This window comes from Henckelia pumila, unplaced genomic scaffold (genome assembly GCF_033568475.1).
Source record: "Henckelia pumila isolate YLH828 unplaced genomic scaffold, ASM3356847v2 CTG_477:::fragment_3, whole genome shotgun sequence".
NCBI classification, from domain to species: Eukaryota; Viridiplantae; Streptophyta; class Magnoliopsida; order Lamiales; family Gesneriaceae; genus Henckelia; species Henckelia pumila.
In genome coordinates, this window is record NW_027331842.1 from 460732 (window position 1) to 476735 (window position 16004).

At 34.3% G+C, this 16004-nt stretch overlaps 2 protein-coding genes across 3 annotated transcripts; one reads left to right on the forward strand and one right to left on the reverse strand.

Moving 5' to 3' along the window:
- Positions 1-1754: 1754 nt before the first annotated feature.
- On the forward strand, positions 1755-3575 carry LOC140872869 (ubiquitin-NEDD8-like protein RUB2). Its single transcript, XM_073275786.1, has 3 exons — positions 1755-1928; positions 2742-3001; positions 3225-3575. The coding sequence occupies exons 1-3, from the start codon at positions 1770-1772 to the stop codon at positions 3334-3336; spliced, it is 531 nt and encodes a 176-aa protein (XP_073131887.1). The 5' UTR covers positions 1755-1769; the 3' UTR covers positions 3337-3575.
- Positions 3576-4200: 625 nt separating this feature from the next.
- Positions 4201-9154, reverse strand: LOC140872843 (probable protein phosphatase 2C 59). 2 transcript variants are annotated; one of them, XM_073275748.1, is made up of 9 exons: positions 8871-9153; positions 8132-8445; positions 7083-7210; positions 6118-6216; positions 5867-6025; positions 5357-5443; positions 5163-5254; positions 4763-4837; positions 4201-4645 (listed from the first exon to the last, which is right to left on the reverse strand). In XM_073275748.1, the coding sequence occupies exons 2-9, from the start codon at positions 8212-8214 to the stop codon at positions 4487-4489; spliced, it is 882 nt and encodes a 293-aa protein (XP_073131849.1). In that variant the 5' UTR covers positions 8215-8445; positions 8871-9153; the 3' UTR covers positions 4201-4486. The 2 variants fall into 2 exon arrangements, with proteins under 2 accessions (XP_073131849.1, XP_073131850.1); XM_073275749.1 differs by having other exon boundaries at positions 4483-4645; positions 4735-4837; positions 8871-9154.
- Positions 9155-16004: the final 6850 nt, after the last annotated feature.

The window sequence follows — 16004 nt, forward strand, 5'->3', positions numbered from 1 at the left end:
TAAAAGAATATTATGTAATATAAGATATGATTGAATTCAAAACTATAGACAGAGATAATATAGGGTATTCAAGAAAATATAATATTATGATTTGAGTGATATATTTTTCGATTTAAAATTTTTTAGAATATAAAAAAATATATGATTTAATTTTTAAATTGTTTTTATTATCATACTTAAAATTGTTTTTGTTTATTTAACTTTATGTACTTTATATATATATTAATTTTTGTTAATATAAAAAACATTTTATACTAATTGTACATAGTTTAATATAACTCATCTTATCAAAGTATTATTTATCTATATTTTATTATATTTATTTTTATAGATTATTTTTTTCTATTTTGCTATTTCAACTTTAAAAATTTTAAAATTTATTTTAAACTTTAAAAAATTTCTATTTTGTTTTTGTATAGAATACAAATATTGCATGCATCAAATTTATAATTATTAAATAAATAAATCCCAGAGGATCTGAAATCCGTTGTGATGACCTTAATTGTAGTGTAATAAATATCAAGATAAATTTTATTTTATTTTTTAATGTTATCTAAACAATGAAGATACATTTATCTCCGTAGATTTCAAATCATTTAATCCAATTCAATCTTAATTTATTTGTATTTTAGTTATTTATTCAAACACTCATATTTACTAACTTTGCCAATAATTACATAAAAATAATACACTTTGTGGAATACTAGTTTAGATTAAAATAAAAGAATATTATGTGATTTTAAAATTTTAAAACCAGATAAATATGATAATTATAGATAAACTGTAAATAATTTTCATTTAGGTTTTCTCCAAATGTTCTTTACTCTAATTAGATAGAATTAATATAAACTACTCTCCTTTTGCACGCACACATGCACATTTGTATTTTTATTATAACATCATAATTTCTGTTTTTTTTTTTTTGTCAAATTAATAATTTTTAAAATATTTTTTATAAGAAATAATGAACTATTTAAAATTTTGCAATATAGATAAATACATTTTTAAATTTAAAAATATAGATAAAGATACAAGTGAACATTTTTAAGTTAAACTAGCATAATCGCACACGCGTTGCGTGTGTATAAAATAATGTAATATATTTAATATTGTATGTTATATATAAATATTATTTTTTAAATATTATTTAAATTTATTTTTAACATTTATAAAATAATATAAAAATAAATTTAAATTTTTTTTATCAATTTATCTTATCTACAATGTTTAATTGAGAAAAATATGGAAATTTGAAATAAAAAAAAACAAATAAAAATAAAATTATAATATTTATATTACATAAGGGCAATTTCGACAATTTAAAATATGGTGTCTAAGGGGGAGATTCTTTATATATAGGGAGTATAAATATTATTTTTTAAATATTATTTAAATTTGTTTTTAACATTTATAAAATAATATAAAAATAAATTTAAATTTTTTTTATCAATTTATCTTATCTACAATGTTTAGTTGAGAAAAATATGGAACTTTGAAATATAAAAAAAACAAATAAAAATAAAATTATAATATTTATATTACATAAGGGCAATTTCGGCAATTTAAAAGATAGTGTCTAAGGGGGAGATTTTTTATATATAGGGAGAGATAAATAATAAACGTAATATAGATAAATAACTTTTTACAATCATAATGCGTTTTCAAAAAAAAAATATTATTGTAAAGATTATTTAAAAAAAAATTGTAAAAGAGTATTTTGGACAAACTCATTTTAGAAATAACCGGCCCGGCCCATATGAACAACCCATATGCTCCTCTCCCAAAACAAAGCGCGGCGCCGGGTGAAGAATTTGAGAGAAATCAAGGGCGAAATTATGCAGATCTTCGTGAAAACCCTAACCGGAAAAACAATCACACTGGAGGTCGAGAGCAGTGATACCATCGATAATGTTAAGGCCAAAATTCAGGTCCCATGTTTATGATTGGTCCCTCTTTTCTCGTCTCTGTTTGATTCTTTCATCTATTTGTTTTTGGTAACCTCTTATTTGATCTTCAGATATATTAAAATTGGATTATTTGATACTGTAATGCTGATGATTTTGTTCTGTTTGTTTAATGTTTACGATATTGAAGCAACTAGTGTTTTGGAATTGTTATTTGTTTTCGTGATTTAAGTTTGGATTTCTGGTGGTGGAGCTGAACGAGGTAGGGTGGGTAATGGGCACTGCAGTCTGCATATAAGGGTGATACTAGAAAGTTTCATAAAATTTTGCTGAATATGCAAAAATATTGCATATGAATACAGAACATACTCCATGTTGAGAAGGGTGGATTGGCACGCCGGCGCCGAGCCTCCTTCCAGTTACGAGCCGCTGCTGAAGCTAGCAAACAAATGCTATAATAAATATGATGGGACTCAAAATAGAGACATATATGGTTACCGAATTCTGTAGTTTGTTGTTTCTTCGTGTTCCACCTGCATGTTTGTGTTCAAGCATTATTCTTGTTAGTTGGAGTCCTGGAAGCTGGCCTGTAATATTTGGAGGCCACATTGATTTAACTTTACCTGCTCTAATTGTATTTTCTGTAGCTGGGATTCAATATTTGCATGAATTCTGTTCATTTTTATTTTTCACTTTATTTTACTTAATTTTTGAGTGGGGGACAAGTTGGATGTAATGTTGGTATGGTAAAAAGTTGATTTGTTTTTGCATTTTGATTTCCATATGTTCTCACCTTGTTCTGAAACTGAATAAATGTGCCACTTACTGCTCTTCCAGGACAAGGAAGGTATACCTCCTGACCAGCAGAGGCTCATATTTGCGGGTAAACAGTTAGAAGATGGTCGAACATTGGCAGATTACAATATCCAGAAAGAATCAACACTTCACCTTGTCTTGAGACTAAGGGGAGGAACTATGATCAAGGTTAAGACCCTCACTGGAAAAGAGATTGAAATCGATATTGAGCCAACTGATACCATCGACAGGATTAAGGAACGAGTCGAGGAGAAAGAAGGAATCCCTCCAGTGCAACAAAGGTGTGGTACATTTTCTTTTTATACTGACCGAATCTTTATTTATTTATTGCGATTTTGTTAGATTTGCAGAAGTATGTTGCATGATCTAATCTTTAAAGTTTTTTTTTATTCGAGCACATGTAATATAGCTTGAGCCATGACTTAAAGTCATGAAAAACGAACTGATTGACTTTGGAATTTGTTCACTAGGCGTGCGATGAAATGACATAATTTTTGTATGTAGGCTCATATACGCTGGCAAGCAACTTGCAGATGATAAAACTGCCAAAGACTACAACATTGAGGGAGGCTCTGTTCTTCACCTGGTTCTTGCTCTGAGGGGTGGGAGTTTTTAAACTGCAACTGGGATTCCATAGATTTGCGATGAACTACTTAAATTTGATGTACTCACCAGAAACTGGTCATTCTGGCTTGAGATAGACCAGTTCATTGAAATATTCATGAATTTGTGATTGTGTCTTCCCTTGTGCATGTGTAAACCACAATTATGAATATTTTTTTTTCTTGTGAAATCCTCTCATCGGCGGTTGAATCATATTGAATCACGGGCTTGATTGATTGAGAAGTAATTCATCACTTTTTAGGAGTCCAGAAAATTGTTTCTATTTGATCTTATATCAGTTTGTGTTACGATTACAAAGTGGTGTTCCATGAACCATTGTGGATAGAATGATGAGTGAGCTGGGAAGTGGGAATGCATGCTCTCCGGACTCCGATTAAAAATCCTTATTTTAAATTCGTCATGGTGAAAATTATGCGATTGGGAAAGTCGAGAAAATTAACCCTTGTCGAACCTTTTTTTTTTAAAAAATTAATAATAAACTAACCCTCTCTGGTATAGGTGTAGACGGTAGACTCTTGTAATGCGTACGATGCTTAACAATTAAACAAATGATTATGCGATCTCCCATAGGTTTATGATCTTTTCTAATCACACTGATGTCGTGGGTTTGATTTTATTTATTTACTTAACCAATAAGTATTATATCAACTCGAGAGATTAATATGTTTTGCTAACGAGGAGCTCTACTCTTTGTTTTCTCCAAGGATGAAACATGCCAATGACGTATGACTCATCTAACACCAAGTCTCGAGTTCGGGACGAATTCTATACCCGAACTCGGTCGAGACCCAATTGTTACGACACCTCCCCAACTTTTAAAAGTAAAAAAATAAAGGAAAAAAGTTGGGCACATGGATATTACAAGCAGCATCAGACAAATTCCAAGGAAATAACATCACAAATCACATGAAAGACAGCCATTGCTTCGGGTATCTGAAGTTACAAACTCTTTAGTTCTGGAGTAAAAGTTTTAAGTAGAGCAAATTTTGGCAAGATAGGTTTCTGTGTCGTTTCTATACTTCAATGGAGTACAACTCTCTCTCTTTCTATTCTTGTTCGTTTTGTATTCCCCGCTTCTCCGATCTCGGCTATATAGAGAAACGTAAATGCTATTGAACAGCCATATAAAAGCATTTTACGCCTCAAATTGAGTTGCTATTCGAGGGTTCTTCTTGGTTAGTCAGAAAACGGACTACGACAATGGTGATGTTATCAGCACTTCCTCTCTGATATGCTTCCTGCATTAGCCTCTTTGCTGCTTCTTCGGGCTCTTGGATCGGTTTAGTCATGGAAACGGCTTCCTGCAGATAAGGTTTATATACAAACATAGAATATAGATGATGGTTCATCCTCGGATATAATAAAGGGCATCAAGAATCTAGATGACAACCACGAAACTGAACCCAGAATAGCAGCACCTCATTCGTAACAACGTCCCAAAGTCCATCACTTGCAAGGATGAGGAACTCCAAGGTGTCGTCAACCTTTTGCTCCTGTGGAAAAACAACATATGAAAACATTGGATAGATCAATGGTTTTGCCCCTTGTCCGCGAGAACATTTAAGACCCCATTGAAGGATTTCTTGAACATTTTTTTTTGCATGGAAGGATCCATAAAGCTTTAAAATATAATATCATGAAATGGCAAAAATTTGGGGTCACATAGACAGCACTATCAGATGTTTCAAACAAAAAAAATCCAATTTCATGATAACACACAATCGTCCATATCATCTTCCCTCCTTCAAAATAATATGATAGTTTCATGATATTAATTTATCCACATACATCATTATAAGAGGGGTATTTAGAGCACACCTGAATTTCTGGATCCGCGACAACATACTGCTTCAACAGCCTATCACCAAATGCACGAGATACTGCCAGCACACCTCCAACTCTCCAAGTACCTATAGAGAATATCAAATCACAAAAAGCCAGAAACCATTCACACCGCAAGAACGATACCATCTAATGATCAAGGATGAAAAGGCTATGGTGACTAAATCTACCTGCCCACATCACAAAACCTCCAGCATCTTCAATTCTCTGTCTCTCATCTGTCTGGTCAGGTTTGTGATCTCGAGACGCCGCAATGGCTGAAAGATACAACCAAACCATTTAATCCCATGGAATCACAAAGAGCAATAAGCTAGCGTTTCCCAAAAAGTTCAAGTTCTAATGCTAACTGATAATCTTGACTGTCCAATGGTATCATATTATGGGTTCTAATTTCAGATTGTAGACATTGTGAAATATCTGTTGTTGTAACAAAGCCATTATCCATTAACAGTTCAACTCAGATATGTAGTCCATATGGCAGCCTAACAGTTACATTTCCATTCTTGTATAGTGAAAGCAGTCATACAAGACTGCTGGCCATCACCGATACCCAAAAAATGTACTCGGTCTTAATTGGCAGGATTTCATTTTCCATCTAAAGATAAAACCGATCTATGTAAATTTCAGTTTGAGTAAATTGTAATAGAGATGCTTAAAAGAACAACGCGTGCCAATCTTACCATTACCAGCCCGGCAAATGACAGCTCTGGAATCACCAACATTTGCCACCAATAAACGGTCACCAACAAGGATAGCTGTAGAAGCAGTTGACCCTGCATCCCTGTTCTGATTATTTTCAGATTTCAAGAACTCTGAGTCTGTATGACTGTATGCATCAGCTGGAAATGAATCAAGACAGCAAACCAAAGCGATAAGTAAGAGAAGCTTATAAATATGATGCAATGATTTTGATGAAACATGAAAAACATACCTATAGCCGATTTGGTGTCTGAAATAAATTTTGGGTGTCTGATGAGGTTATTGAAAAGGTTTTTTTTAACGTATTCCGCAGCCCGAGCCCCACCATGACCTAAAGTGGCAAATACAGATATGCAAGTGAAAAATGGCTCCAAAAACATAGAAATTGGTAAAACTACCACATGTTATTCAACGGTAAATTCGAGATCTAGGAAAAGTAACATGAAATAAATTGCATGAAACTATAGGGATGTTGATCAAAGAAAATCAAGAGAAGAGTAAAGTGTACAAATATTAAGCCATATTACTTGTTAGTATGAAAGTGATGGCTGACTTTTGAATGAGACGAGTTCACAATAATTTGCATATCCATAAACAAGGTAGATGTGAATGATTCATGAGTTCTTGACCTGCCACATCTGTCATTTACGCCCCCTCTCTCATTTATATCCATAAATTTATCAAGAATAAGAAAGTGAGGTTAAATTTAGCAAATGGAAAATTTCCTTTTTCCATATATTAATTATGGGGGCTAGAACGTAGATCTTAACTCTTTAAAAGGAGAAACAGTGAATGTAATCAAGCTCCATCGCAAGAAAACAATAAAATTTAAGGACCATGGCAAGTCCAGGAGAAAACCCTAAATTTCTTTACATGAACTGCGATTCAATGTATTTTGGAAGAGCAAAATGTGCATTCAGAAAAGAAGGCATAAAATTCAAAATCTGCATATCGCCTCCCGCTAGATCCATCCCTGATCGTAACGCAGTATCTTAACCTTCTAAAAGTAGATTATTGGTTTCTTTCAAAATTTGCTTCTCGCCTCCCACTAGATGCATCCCTGATCGTAACGTATCTTAAGCTTCTAAAAGTAGATTGTTGGTTTCTTCCATAAAAATTTTGAAGATAGACTTGGGTAAATTCCAATGGTCCCTTGAATGCTTGGAGAGAAATCGAGCGAGGGAGGGATAGACCTACCATCAAAGACACCAAACAGGCCGACTACCTGTCCATCTACACCATCAATTCTTGTCTCATAGAAATCCTCCATCGAGGACCTTTTACCTGGAGCACTTGCATATCCGTAGCTGAACTTCCCATTCTGACTGCAACAAGGTGAGATTAGGGGCACTAAGGGTTAGACAATATATCACAAAACATTTTCTTCACTGTGAGATTAACAAGTACAATTTCAAGAAATTTAAACCTAATTGCTGCTATTCATACCATGCTTGAAAGCCTAAAAACGAATAGAATATCTTGACATGAAAAAGTTGGCTGCTTATTCAAGTTAACCAGTTTCCAAAGCCACAGATAGTGTCAATCATACTAAAAAACTCTTTTTTCCAGGGAAAACAAGCAAGTCCAACTTCTTTGTCATACATAATAAGTTATATCCCATAGATGAAAGAAATATCTTTTTTACAGAAAAAGTAAAGGCAATAGCAGCAGTGAATATGAAAAAAATCATTTTTTCTGAAGCTACTCATCAAAATGAAACGGTAATCTGAAAAATATCTATACATAACGACAAATGTAGTCGAACACACGCGTTGTTATAATCTAACCAAAAAAAATTAGCCGAAATTAATGCACAGTCAACCCGACAAAATGCGACAAAGTTTATTTTTTTAGACAATAATGCGACAAAGGTTTTACAACTAACTAATCAGAGTAACTACATGTGACTCAGATCTTATAATCAAGTCACTAACTACCAATAGCTGGTTAGCAGAAATCGAGATTGACGCAAAAGATAATGAATCGAAGGCAATGGAAATATTTTTGACTGCACATTGTGCATTATCACATACAAAGAACAATGAGTCACATTTAAGAACTCAAGTGGTCGATAAAAAACAGAAGAATTCAACTCAGAATGATAAGAACATATTTTCTTGTTAAATATGAAAAGAATCTTGATTTGGTCAGCAAATTAGAAACCTGAAATAGCGTCACATAGTCAAATAAAATAAACAACATAATCAATCATTCAAAATTTACATGAAACATGGACAGACGATCACCTGAGCCCTCCGCCGCTGACTGGGGCGTCATCAACTTTGTTCTGGCTGGTAGATTGAGATAAAACCGAATTGAGATAACCCATATAACCAATTTCAACCTTATATTCTTTATACTAAGAGTCCCTTTTTTGCTTCAAGTTTTTGACCCTTCCAAATCAAATGCAAAAAGATCAAGTTTTTTTTCTCTCCTGGCAAGAATGTGAAACAAATCTAGATAACCCAAAACAGGAAAATGTTTACAGCGAAACAACTAGATCACACCATTACAGCATCTGAAGTATTTTCAATCCCAAGAATGGATTTTACAATCTGACCTGCCAACAAAAAACCAAATAAAAAAGCAAAAGCCCATCAAACTTAAAATTCAATAACAGATCTAGTAATACGCAAGGGTATGAACATTATGAACCACAAAGGAGAAGCGAAAAAATCCATCGTCCTCAATTTCTTGAACCCGTTACCAGATTACAAAATCGAAATACATCAATACCCGTCATAAAATTTTAAAACTTTTCGTTTTCTCGGCTTCAAAAATGAAATCTTTTATGCCACCAAAAAAAAAACGAAATCTTTTATAACAACATGAAAGAGGAACCTCTTCGACGGTGACTCTTAGCCTTCCGCTCTACCAAAGAACAAAAAACGAGATAAACGGAAAAAAAACACAAAAAAGGTAAAAAGTGCAGAAATTGAATTTCATATCTTCAACATACAGAAACATGCGTAGACAGAGATAGACCTGAAGGATGGATTGAAGGAGAGAGCCATGAAAGTGAGAGAGAGAAGAAGGAGAAAACGAAGAAGACGAAGAAGAAAAGATCGGCTTATCTTGTAACAACACGATAAATTATTGCAACAGTTTCAATCAAGAAATGGATCAATGATTAGTCAAGATTAAGATAATCGAACAGCAAGCATAATACCGTACAAATCCTCCTATATTTCCTAATTTTTCTGGGGTTTTCCCATTTAATTTCCAAGAAAAGAGAGAGAGAAAGAGAGTTGTTCTTTGAATGCGAGGATTTGTATTCACTTGTTATGGGTGGTTTTGTCATGCTGTTTTGGGGTCCTACTCATAGCCGCAAATTGAGGAGATGGCGAGACTTGGTCAAATACACTATTTGACGTGTAACTTCGATTCCGCTTGCCGGACGATTCACTTCGTTCAAGCAACTAATATTAACGTTAATGTGCTTGCTCGAACGTGTCCGAGTTGGTGGTGTCATAAATTCGAATTTTTCATCAACATTTTTTTAATTTATATTGTCGTACACGAATTGCACAGTATCGTTTGTTGGTTAGCTTGATTTATAGACTATTGCATTAGTCTTCGAGTTCATGATCCAATACGTATTAAAATATAGCAATCGCGAGTTCTATCATCCTCATAAATTTATTAAAGTTAATATTGATAATGTGACTAAATATAAATAATTAGATTAAAGGTTATGATAGTAGAGTAGGTCTTCCATGAGATAATCACATTAGTCTTCGAGTTCATGATCCAATACGTATTGAAATGTAGCAACCGTGAGTTCTATCGTCATCATAAAATTATTAAAGTTAACATTGATAATGTGATTAAATATAAATGATTAGATTTAAGGTTATGATAGTAGAGTAAGTCTTCCGTGAGATAATCACATATTCACATACCCGATCTATATATGCGATGAAATATAATATTTTTCAATGAGTTAAGTCGAGTCAAAGATACACATCTTTTACAAAATCAACACGTGAGAACACCTCAAAATAATCTTTTATGTTTCTTTTAACTTTTAAAGTATGGTATGGGCCAAAATCCACTAATTTTCACCAAATGCCCTACGTGCACAAAAATATTATATTTAATGATCATAAGAAATGTAATCATACTAGCGCACTTCGATTTTAATTTACGTATATACTCTGATTAACTCAATAGTGTATGGAATGGAGGCGGAGTTAGAAGAAGCCAATGGGCAACTTCTGTTCGGGAATATGGGTTTTGCAGCTAGACCGGCTAAAAACCCCGGATTTTAGCCACTAAAAGACCATTTCCGACTAGGGAGTCGGGATGAAGAAGTAGGGGACGAGATTAATAGAAACAACGATAAGAATAGGACGAGCTGAGGCTTCCACGACTCCAACGAACGCCGGGTCCAGGTCTCTTACCGTAGTAAGTCTGTAATTCCGAGGTGCCACAAGCAGGTGTACATCCGAGGACAGCTCAAATTCAGAGTCTTATTGAGTCGCAACGACAATTGAGGGAACCTTCTAGCCTCATTCTATAGAGTTTGGGATAGTAATGGTTTAGATGTTAGCCTATTCTTGCTTTTGCTAAGGTAGCCCAATCTAAGGTAAGGTTAGGTAGCGGAAATCCCTCTATAGACAGTTCATAGAAAGAATTAACATTGACAGAAATCGTATTGTAATTGTAGGTTAAAATAAAGAGTCAGTGTTGTCCGCGGTGTCACAACATCAACGACAACACAGTGCAGCGAAAAATAAATAAAAATAAATAACACAAGAAATTAATTTTGCACGAGTATAAAAACTCGTGCGGGTGTCTTAGGGCTAAATATCACTAGTAAACGTAAGAATAGTCTTACAAAGTAATCCTAGTGATTTTACGAAAAGTCATTAAATCCTAAATTTCTCAACAAGTTGAGAAATCAAACTTGCATCATAAATAAATCAGAGTAAAAACAATAGATGCAACTCTCGTAGCCTAAATTTGAAGAGACAGTAAAGATCTTCAACAACACAGTTCCCACATTGTTGTCTCTGATGTCTTCAACACGAACGGCAGCACGGGGACAAGCAACAACGATGGTTGCAAAACTTCTTCAGAATCTTCGAATTCTTCAATGTAATTTTCTTTGAAAGCTCTTCTGAATTCTCCTCTGAAGTGTGTTCTTGTTTGTGCGCAGAATCCCCTCTTTATAGATTAGCTTTCACGTATAAAAGGGATTTCCTTGTAGAGTCCTACACAATAAGGAAATAAATCTTTGTTAGGAATAAGACTCTTTTAAATATAATTGATAATATCTTGATAATATATACACAATATTTCCTTATCAAGATAATACTCAATCTAGGTAAATATTTTATCTCAATATTTTCGATAATTGCACATAAATATTTACCCTATCATATCAATTCATATCTTGATAATATTTCATAAATCCTTTCAATTCGATATCAAGATATAATTAAGTTAAATATCTATCCTAAATATATTATCAAGATCATAGAATATTTAACCATATCATATCAAATCTTTTGTCTAGAAGGCAAAATTCAATATTCTAATTAGCACGCTTAAGGAAAAGATTTTCAAGAAATTAATATTCCTTTCAATCTCCCCCTTTTTGCCTTTTTGGACAAAACCAGCACAAACAATTTTAAACATAAACTCCCCTTGAGTTTAAAACACTTCTCCCTCTGAATTGTAAGTCTCCCCCTGAAGGTGTTGTCCCTCGTGTTGGCAACACCAAGGATAACACGAACCTTGACGCTTAGAGATTCTATAATTCATATATCAGAGCATAAGAGAGGTAGAAATAGTTATTCTAGTTAAAGTATATCAGAGCAATTAAGGCACATAACTAGATCAAAACAAAAAGAGATAAAAAAATCAGAAAATTAAGGTTAAGATGAGATAAGGAAAAAATATGGGGTGACACCAATCAATCTAAAATTGATCAGTATCGGTGACACCAATCAATCTAAAATTGATCAGTATCAGATCCCTCCTGATCTTCAGTGTCCTCATCCTCATCGTCCTTAGTCCCAGATGGACCAGCCTCATCTTGTGCATTCTCTCCCCCTTTTTGGCCAGAAATGCCAAATCTTGTACGACAGTCACCTAACAAGGCTCCATAATGATCCAAGTCCTCCTGGGCTTGGGAAACTTCTTTTCAGCATGAGCCATGAGAGCCTGAATGATAGAAACATAAAATTCCCGAGAAGAGGGTGTGTGCACAATTTCATCAGTTTCTTCAGTGTTTTCTCCCGTGTTGGCAACACCGGGAACAACATCAGCACCAGTAACAGCAGCAGTAGATTCAGACCAAGGAAGGTAAAGGTTTCTCTTCTCTCTTATTAAATCAGCTGCAACCTGCAGATCTTCAGATAGTTCAGAGATACATTCACCAAAATCACAAAGCAAACCTTGAAACTCCAAAATTCCATAGATGAAAGATGGAAAAGGCACTTGATGGATTTTAAGCTTCCATCTGCAAACTAGAGTATAGTCTTGAATACGAGAAAGTGCTCTCATTCCCTATAACAAATGACACAAACGCTTGTGGTCGAGTCACCACGTTGAAGCTTGTAGAAAGCATCCAATAGCATAAGATAGAGTAGAAGGATGTGAACTGTGCAACAGATAGTTGTCTAGGAAACTTTTGAGCAAACCACCGATGAGTAAGCAGTAGCTTCATGAATATTAGGGTGGTTCCTTTCTTCAACATCCGATGTGTCATAAAGAGTATTGATTGTGGCAGGGTTGAACTCAAAAAGCTTTTCTCTCAAAAAAAATTCCAGCACTGATTTCCTGCTGTAGAGCACCACTGCAATAAAATAGCTTTTGATCCTTCAAAAATTCAACCAAATTGATCCTTTCATAGGCATCCACATCGATATTCTTCTCATCAATCAGCATCGATTCACATACAAGAGCCACAGAACAGTATCTTCTCCATAGTAGAACTTGTGGTAAAAGACAGTAGTCAAATAAAATTCAGCAGCAGCCGTGTTGTCTGTGATCTTGGCAACACTATCAACAACACCAGCATCAGCATCATCTTCCTCGAAAAACTTGATTCCTCACTAGCTTAAGCATCAACCTAATCTTAGATGTGGAGGAATTATAAGATACATTGGGCTTGATTGCAGCAAATTATTCCAGCATCTCTTTATCAAGCTCATCATCGAAAGGTTGAGCAAAAACAACCACAGAATATCAGCCTTCCCTTGCTTCAGAATGTCCAGAACTTGAGTCAAGGAAGCTTCAACATCATCATAAAAGACAATTTTCTCAATAGCAATAGGAGGAACAAAAACATCAAATTCAATCATCAATCGATACTCGGCCAATAAGGCTTCATAGTATACACTGTCTTCCTTCTCCTCTCTTATTTTCTTTACTACATGATCCATCAAAGATTGTACAAGAGCATGAGTGATCTGCAGAAAATCAGCTGTGGAAGCACTGTTGCGCGCAGTGTTGGCAACACGAGGCACAACATCAAATTCAGACCAAGTAGGTCTATTTTCCTTTTTCAGCAAAATATGAGCAACCTTCAATTCTTAACCAACCAGAGACAAAGACACATCAATGTATCGGATAAAGCCATATTATTCCAGAATCCTAAAGATGAGGGATGGAAAAGACAAATTTGTGAACTTTATCAACCTCCATCAGCAAATTGAAATATGAACTTGAATATCAACTTCACCAAACTTGAAAGGAAATCAAGTTCCAATTGCAAAAATTATCACTCCTTGTACTTGGTTACCACAATAAAGTTGGTTGAAGGAGTCTCGTTCTTCACAATACTAATTGATTTTCAGCAGAACTCTTTTCTTTTCAACATCAAAAGTGCGATATAGAGCAGTGATAACAACAGAATCAAACATCTATTCGCTCATGCACAGACACTCTGTCAAAATTGGTAGATTGCTCAGCATCTACACCAGCAGCGAGGTTTGTAAAGATTTTCAAAACAGGCTTTCGACTGTGATGAACAAAAGCAAAGACAGTAGCAAAAATACCTCGAGTCTTGAACAAATTTAACCAAATTCTGCCTCTTGCAAGCATCCAGATCAATCTTCTTCTCTTCAATGAACTCATGGTTGACATACAGATGTCAATCAACAGTAGAAGCTTCTGAATATAAATTGTGAGATAAGAAAAGTGACATGTCACACTCTGCATAAATAGTGTTGCCTCCAGTGTTAGCAACACCATTCACAACATCATCACCAGTAGAATCTTTAGTATTCGCTTCCTCAAATTCGTCATCCTCAGAGATGAAAGATGAACTACCATAAATATTTGGCCTGTTATCTGCAAGTTTCTGTTGCATATCTGCATCAGGTTCTTCCTCAATGATAGCATAATTAGGCACATGTTTGGAAAAACCAAAAACAAAAAGACAATCTGATTAGCCCAAAAATCGGATAAGCTTAAATATAATCAAAGAGAGAGAATGTAGGAAGACAATTTTATGACTGCAAAGACCAATTAAGCATAAGAATGATCAAATCAATGAGTAATATATGCTTAAAAGAAATTTATTGGTCAGTAAAAAGAAATTCAAACATTCAAACAGTCACCTTCTGAAAAACTCATCCAGAAACACTTACCAACGAAAATTATTATGGGTAAAACTTTTCAAATCGAGGAAATAAAATCCAACCCAATTATGAAAATAATTCGAGATTGAAAGCAATCAAAATTCCCATAAATAACTCCACATCGGCTCAACTCCACTACATCATTGTTAATCACAAAATTCATTTTTCAGTAGATAGAGTATTTCACCAAATTTGTTCGTTTAGAATGTCAAACCCTGAACATAAAATATTCACAATTCTGAATGCATATGCATGTCTTATTTTATGCTTAAAACAGAATGTAACATAAAAATAAAATGCAACCACATGCATATGATATGTTCACAAGTGTAGTGTTGCCCCTCGTGTTGACAACATCATCAACAACACCATAGTTTTTCAAAAAGTATTTGAAACTTACACACTTGATTACCCTTGATTTCAGAAAATTTTCAAAAGTGGTAGCCTGCACACTAAAAGAACAGTCTTCATTGGACTCAATTAGGTAGCTTTTTCCATTTTCTTCCGATTATTTATAAAGTTTGTACATATGACATTGGTCATCAAACTTATTAAAAAGTTGAACACTGAATTTGCAAAACCACCTTTCACATGGGACAAGAACATGGAATACACGTACATCCCTCAACTACTTAGTGGTTTAGTCAGAGTTCCATAAACAAGGGTCAGTGTGTTTAATAAAAATTTTGCTGAAAAACTTGGCATCAGTCAAATCACTGTAACAGAGATTAAAATACTACACATCACAAAGTGAATGCAAAATGCCTAAAATCCTAAACATGCATGAAAAAGAAAAACAACAGTGTTGTCTATGGTGTTGTAACACCGGCGACAACACCAGCAAAGGATTATAATGCACACATGCTGAGAGACCTTCAAAGAGTATAGAAGCTCTCGAAAACAAAAATTTTTGTGAATATAACTGCCATTTGGTTATTAGTTCCAACAAAATTCATTCGGATCACACTTTTTTCTACCAAATCTTGAATAAAGTGACGCCAAATGTCAATGGGTTTTGTGCGAGAGTGTTGAACTGGGTTTTTTGAAATGTCAATCGCACTCAAATTATCACAATAAAAAATGGGAGGTTGACTTTTAAATCCACAATCCTCTAACATTTGGTTCATCAAAAAAGGTTGTGTACAAAAAGTTCTATCTCCAAGACAACAACACCCTCTCATAGTGCTTTTACTATCATTAAAATCCCCAGCACAATCAACACAACCAAAACCAACAAGATTGGTATCCCTAGTATACCACAATCCCAAATCCAATGTACCCGAAACATATTTCAAAATTCTCATAACAACTTTTACATGGGTTACCTTTGGATCAGATTGGTACCTAGCACATAAACACACACTAAACATGATATCAATATGAATTGCAGTTAAGTAAAAAAAACTTCCAATCATGATGTGGTACATGGTGTTGGCAACACCGGCCGCAACACCATTCTTACCTAACTTTTCACTAGATCCCATTGGTGTTTTCATGCTTTTAGTATTCTCATAACAGAACTTTT